Source organism: Seriola dumerili, unplaced genomic scaffold (assembly GCF_002260705.1).
Source record: "Seriola dumerili isolate Sdu_G_001 unplaced genomic scaffold, Sdu_1.0 BDQW01000068.1, whole genome shotgun sequence".
In the NCBI taxonomy this organism is placed as follows: Eukaryota; Metazoa; Chordata; class Actinopteri; order Carangiformes; family Carangidae; genus Seriola; species Seriola dumerili.
Genome location: NW_019174323.1, coordinates 13,472,967 through 13,480,217, shown reverse-complemented (window position 1 = coordinate 13,480,217; position 7,251 = coordinate 13,472,967). Strand labels below are relative to the sequence as shown.

Genomic DNA, 7,251 nt, shown 5'->3' with positions numbered 1-7,251 from the left:
TATACTATGACATTTTTTGACATTTTTTATGCCATACTATATTATGACATTTTTTGACATTTTATGCCTTACTCTACTATGACGTTTTATGACATTTTTATGCCTTACTGTATTGTGTTGTTTTTTGACATTTTTGCCTTACTATACTATGACATTTTTTGACATTTTTTATGCCATACTATATTATTTAATTTTTTAACATTTTTTATGCCTTACTATACCATGAAATTTGATGCCTTATTATACTATGACGTTTTATGACATTTTTATGCCTTACTGTACTGTGTCGTTTTTTGACATTTTTAGCCTTACTATACTATGACGCTTTTTTTTCATTTTTATGCCTTACTATAGTATGATATTTTTTGAAATTTTATGCCTTACTATACTTTGTCATTTTTTAACATTTTTTGTCTTACTATAGTACGATATTTTTTGAAATTGTATGCCTTACTATATTTTGCCATTTTTTGCCATTTTTTGCCTTACTATACTACAACGTTTTTTGACATTTTATGCCTTACTATACTATGAAATTTGATGCCTTATTATACTATGACGTTTTATGACATTTTTATGCCTTACTGTATTGTGTCAGTTTTTGTTATTTTTATGCCTTACTATAGTATGATATTTTTGGAAAATTTATGCCTTACTATACTATGAAAATTGATGCCTTATTATACTATGACGTTTTATGACATTTTTATGCCATACTATATTATGACATTTTTTGACATTTTATGCCTTACTATACTATGAAAATTGATGCCTTATTATACTATGACGTTTTATGACATTTTTATGCCTTACTGTATTGTGTCGTTTTTTGACATTTTTTGCCTTACTATACTATGAAATTTGATGCCTTATTAACCATGACATTTTAAGATATTTTTATGCCTTACTATACTATGACATTTTACGATATTCTTATGCCTTACTATACTATTACGTTTTTTGAAATTTTTGTCTTAATATGCCATAACGTTTTATACCTCACTATACTATGAAGTTTGTTGACATTTTTATGTCCTAATATATTATCTCGTTTTTTGTCATTTTTTGCCTTACTATACTACGAAATTTGATGCTTTATTAACCATGATATTTTACGATATTTTTATGCCTTACTATACTATGACATTTTANAGTTTTTGTTATTTTTATGCCTTACTATAGTATGATATTTTTGGAAAATTTATGCCTTACTATACTATGAAAATTGATGCCTTATTATACTATGACGTTTTATGACATTTTTATGCCTTACTGTATTGTGTCAGTTTTTGTTATTTTTATGCCTTACTATAGTATGATATTTTTGGAAAATTTATGCCTTACTATACTATGAAAATTGATGCCTTATTATACTATGACGTTTTATGACATTTTTATGCCTTACTGTATTGTGTCGTTTTTTGACATTTTTTGCCTTACTATACTATGAAATTTGATGCCTTATTAACCATGACATTTTAAGATATTTTTATGCCTTACTATACTATGACATTTTACGATATTCTTATGCCTTACTATACTATTACGTTTTTTGAAATTTTTGTCTTAATATGCCATAACGTTTTATACCTCACTATACTATGAAGTTTGTTGACATTTTTATGTCCTAATATATTATGTCGTTTTTTGTCATTTTTTGCCTTACTATACTACGAAATTTGATGCCTTATTAACCATGATATTTTACGATATTTTTATGCCTTACTATACTATGACATTTTACGATATTCTTATGCCTTACTATACTATTACGTTTTTTGAAATTTTTGTCTTAATATGACATAACGTTTTTTACCTCACTATACTATGAACTTTTTTGACATTTTTACGTCCTAATATATAATGTCATTTTTTGCCTTACTATACTATGAAGTTTCTTGACAATTTTATGTTTCATTACAGTATGAAATTTTATGCCTTATTATACTATGACATTTTATGACATTTTTATACTTTACTATACTATGACGTTTTTTTTACATTTTTCACCTTACTATACTATGACAACAGACATGCTAAAATACATGTAGCTAGACATCTTTGTCTATAAATGATATTGTTCCAATTTTTCACGTTTCATGTCATTTTTACATATAGGCTATATTGTATATTTATATATGATTTACTTACATATGAACATATATATCATATATGGAAATTCAACACATGTACATTGCGAATGGTCATTCCTGTATGTTAATTCAGATCTTATATATTAATAAACCGTTTGGTTGACGGCATTAAAAAGTCTACTTCTGTGTCAAGGGGTGGCGGGTTTATGGCGTCCCTACCAATGTTGAGACCAAACCTACGCCCTTGCATATTATATATTTTATTATATATACTATTGTCTATGTCAAACTTTAGCCTCTTATAATATATAAGAGACATCATCTTTCCTGAAGACTAAGATAGGCCTACTTGTTCTACAGTCTCAGTGGATATCTACCTGGTGCAGCCCTGCCCTGGAACAAGCTGCTGTGAGATGGTGAAAATCTTTACCCTGCGGAAATTCCGCATTCATTGCCGACCAAACACCTCCCCGCCTCGACTGACTACTGGCACAAACATCTCCTCAGGTAGCGTGAAGTCAATCTTTTAAGCAGTTTGTAAAGTTTTTTAGCCGCGCCTATGGGAGAAATGGCGGAGCAAAAGAACTTCTCTGAAGTTATTACTCAGATATTACAAGAAGCGCCAGATGCCAGGAAACTTCTCGCTGATAACCAGAGCAACCTCCTCCGAGTCGCAGATTACTGCGAAAACAATTATCTCCAGGTGAGTAATGCTCATAAAACATATTACACATACGTACACACACACACACACACACACACAAACACACACAGTATTATTTGTTGATACTGTCATTTTAGAGCTTTTCGAAAAATTAAACGCATTATGAAGCATTTTCCAACATGTATACCCTGTCCTGTTTTTTTCAATGGTGCAGGCAGAGGATCCAAGTAAGGCTCTTGACGAAGCCAAGGCTTTAGCTAACCAGGCGCTGGCCAGTGTGACCTACCAGATCAACAGCCTGGCCAGCATTCTGCTTAGACTGCTGGACTCACAGGCGATGCAGATTAAAGCCATAGAGTCCTCTATCAACATGCTGTCACTGGTAAGGAACAGTTTTCACCTGAAACAGTTCAGCACAACAAAGTGACCCTGCATACTAAAGCTGAAAAGAATATATATCTAAGGCATAGTCCATAGAAGGCTGCACCATTCTTTTTGTTTGATTAAATGGCTTAATATTTACCTAATAATTGTATTTCATGTATTTGATTTCCTAAGAAAGAATGTAGATGTTCAAAGGTAATTGCATGATATTGCATAATTGCATGGAATCCAGAAAAGATTAGTCATTAATTGCATGCAACTGAAGTAAGAAGAGCCAGAGGTGTGCTTTACTGATTTTTTTTTTTCACTTGTCATTCATGCATGAACTGTTCACCAACCCTTTCATGTGTGGTCAGTTTTGTTGCTTTGCTCCAGGCAAGCTACTCGCTTTATTTTATTTTTATTTTTATATACAGTTTCTTTATACGAGAGGCACTTCCAAGGGGAAATGAGTGATATGAAAATGTTCTTGTGCATGTGTTGGTTGTGGCTTTTCACACTGTGCTCTGCTCCAGGCTGCAGCGATCCACCACGAGAAGGTAGCAAGGAGAGAGATTGGTGTTTTTACCACTCCCAAAAACAAGAGCCGCTCCAAGCTTATGACCCCGCCCCCTTCAGGCAGGCAGCCAGAGATAAGCTACTCAAGAGCACCAATATCATACTCCATCTTGGACTCCACTGGACACTGTTTTCAGGTAAATTGGAAACTAAACTGAAAGAGAAAAATTATCACAATGTTTAAGTCCACACACCTTTAATTAATTCCCAATAGATTAACCTGTACAGCTCACAACACTCCCCATTTTCCATGGGGTAGTGCCAGTGTTATGTCTAATGTGATATACAGTATGGCTGACTGTGAAGTAGAGCTGTGCTGTACCATCCTTTGTTCACCTTTGTTCGTCTTCTCCCCACAGATCATAGAGCAGCAGCCCAGGAAGACAGCAGACAGCATACAGAGCACTGCAGACACCTCTGCGTATGTACACCCAGTCCAGTTAGATAAGAAGACTTTACCTCTCTCATGGCTGTTTGTGGAATAAAATACCACAGGCATCAGTTGTTTAGCTTAGCTTAGCTTAGCTTAGCGTAAAGACTGGAAACGGTAAACAGTTAGCCAGGTTCTGTTCCAAGGTGACAAAATCCGTCTATCAGCGCCTCTAAATCTCAATCATTAACATGTTATATGTTGCTTGTTTTTCAGTACGAGAAATGATAAATCATGTTATTTAGTGAGCTGTAGACGAGCCATTAGGTGGATTTTGTTACCTTTGGACAGAACCAGGCTCACAGTTTGCCCCCATTTCCAGTTTTTACATTATGCTAAACTAACAGTCTCCTGGATGCTGGAGCTTTTATTCAATCACTAGATCAGGTTTCTTATGTTATAACCTTTCTCAAATTTATCCCAACCAAGCTACTGCTCTTGCTAGCATAGAAGACCCTTTGTGGGAAAATGGGATCCTTCATAGTTTCTCAAGAACAGTTAATACTTGGGTGTAGGAGGAATATCTGATACGACAAAGAGAGAACAAGAAAATGTTAATTTCTATGAAAACTCTGAATATTTCTGTGAAGGAATAGTTCTGGGAAATACACTTGTCATACTTGTCCACTTCTTGTGGAGAGTTATATATGAAGTTTCATACCACTCTCATGTCTGTGTGGTGACTGTGAAACTACAGCCAGCAGCCAGCTAGCTTATCTTAGCATGATGACGGGAACCAACAAGCATGGCCCTGTCCAAACCTCTGAAGCCGACTAATTAATAATAATAATAATAATAACACATTGTATCTAGTGATTTTTGTCTGTACAAAAACCAAAGCTTACAAACTACATGTTGTGGTTTCTGTCCGACACAAACCTCCAGTAAAATCTTTACATTTTTACACATTATTTGAACTGATTAAACAAGTGAGATATAACCTGTTGATCAGTCAGGTAATTAGTGATGTGTAGAAAGGTAGATTTCCTTACTTTTGGTCAGAGGGAAGCTAGCTGTTTCCCCTTGTTTCCAGTCTAAGTTGTTACAGTGTTACACTGCCACATATTTAATGTCCACACATGAGAGTGATATCAATCTTCTCCGATAACTCTCAGCAAGAAAGTGAGTAATGTATTTCTTTAAGAAACTACATTTGTTTCACTCTCAGGATGTCATCATTGATCATAGTGGCTGAAGTTCGATATTGTTTTTGTCCTGTGTGCAGATCCAGTCTTGGCATCGCTGTGCCTCCGCCATCAGTCCCCACCAACGACAGCCTCCCTCCCCCTCCTACTGCTGACCTGGACTCCAGCGTGACTTCTCCTCCACCCCCACCACCTCCCCCTTCCTCCATGGACACTGGCCTCCCCCCTCCGCCTTCCTTGACCTCACCCACATGTCTCCCTCCACCCCCGCCTCCGCCATCATCAGGAGCCAGTCCTCTTCCCCCTCCACCTCCACCTCCACCATCATCAGGAGCTGGCTCTCTTTCTCCTCCTCCTCCTCCTCCTCCTCCTCCTCCTCCCCCACCAGTGTCAGGAGCTGGTTCTCTTTCTCCGCCTCCTCCTCCTCCTCCACCCCCACCAGTGTCAGGAGCTGTGCCCCCTCCTCCTGCGCCACCCCTTCATACCGGCACCTCTGGTACTGTGCCCCCACCACCTCCTCCACCACCTCCGCCTCCCCCTCTCCTACATTAACGAACAGTATAGTTCGTGCTATGGGAGGATTTTATGTTAAGCTCGGGTGCAGCGGTGAACAGTGTGAGCAGACATGCTGGCTGTTCGCCATTAGACTGGTGTATAAAACATATGCAGCGTGTTTTGAGATCAACATCAAGCATAAATAAAAGTTTGAAAACTTGTGTTAAGTGGTTTCACCTTGAGCTGTTTCCTGTGTGTTGAATGACACAGCGAGAGCCTCAAATGATATTCTTCCAGGGACAGAAAGTCCGCCAAAGCGAGACATTCTGCCGTGTTGAGTGCTGCTCTGCTGAACAAGTTTCAACAACACGTTGCCTGCATTCCTAAGAAACAAGCTGAAACAGGGATTCTTGTGTTTCCCTGTTATCCTCTCTTGTTTTCCTGTAATGTGATTTCCCTTCCTTATTACGTCTTTGTGTTATTGCAGTTTCTCAATCAGTAAGAGTCACCTTAAAAGCCAGCGGCCTTTCACCTAACACTCATTCTACCTTGTCAATGATGAGGTTGCTTACGTCACAGGCTGTAACCTCAGTGAGTTCTGCTACTTTAAACAGGTCAATGACACTATAAAATGCCTGTTGCAAGTCAACACTCTTACTTAATCTTCACTACATGGCTGCTACTTAAAAGGTAAGCTTTATTTTCAGCATGGAAAATATCAGATCAGTCAGGCCCAGCTTATTCAAACGTTAAATCATTTGCGTGGTTGTATTGTATTTAATTCTTCCCAGTAAGGCCTGAAACAGAAGGACCAGTCTGATCACAAAAGACCCATTGTTACAGAAAATATGTCGCTGCTGCCTTTCATTACTGTCTACAGCTGATCCAAATTCATATCTATGATCTTACATGTCGCAACAACGTTAACTGATCTGTAATGTTATGTAGACAGAGTTGATATTCCATGTGAGTAAGAAGGAAATCTACTGTGTGTCTGATGAAACATCCAGTACTGTGCCCATTTCACACAAACAGTAATTACGTCTGCCTTAAAGACATTCTGTTTATGTCGTGTCATGCAAGGATATGAACAAAGAGCTACCTTTGACCTTTCCTGCGGATAAATGTCTTGCAAAACCGAACACTGTACTGCACGACAAACAATAAAAGAGTCGCAATCTTCCAATGTCAAATCAGTTCCGTCGTTTTGATTGACAACGAATCTTGTTTTGTTTTCTTGCTTTTAATTTTCCTCAGTTGTGAAACCTGATTTGGAAAAACAAAACTGCCATGATTCTTCATCATCTTATGGCTGAGTGAGTATTTCCTCTGTTCTCAGCATGTTAATGTGACTGGTATACCTCAGCGAAGGCATGCTGTGTATATATTTAAGCTGTGTATTCATTTTAGGATTCCCGCGTTATTTTTGGGTATCACTCTGTGGCTTTTGTGTTGCCATTATGCAAAGAAACACAGAGAAAG

General features: G+C 37.3%; 1 protein-coding gene across 1 annotated transcript; it reads left to right on the top strand.

Moving 5' to 3' along the window:
* Positions 1-2,568: 2,568 nt before the first annotated feature.
* Positions 2,569-6,453, top strand: LOC111220337 (abl interactor 2-like). The gene is given in 4 exon segments (XM_022743396.1): positions 2,569-2,796; positions 2,972-3,139; positions 3,657-3,836; positions 5,355-6,453. Coding segments are annotated over 4 exon segments (1,113 nt in total). The 5' UTR covers positions 2,569-2,652; the 3' UTR covers positions 5,976-6,453.
* The last annotated feature ends 798 nt before the right edge of the window (positions 6,454-7,251 follow it).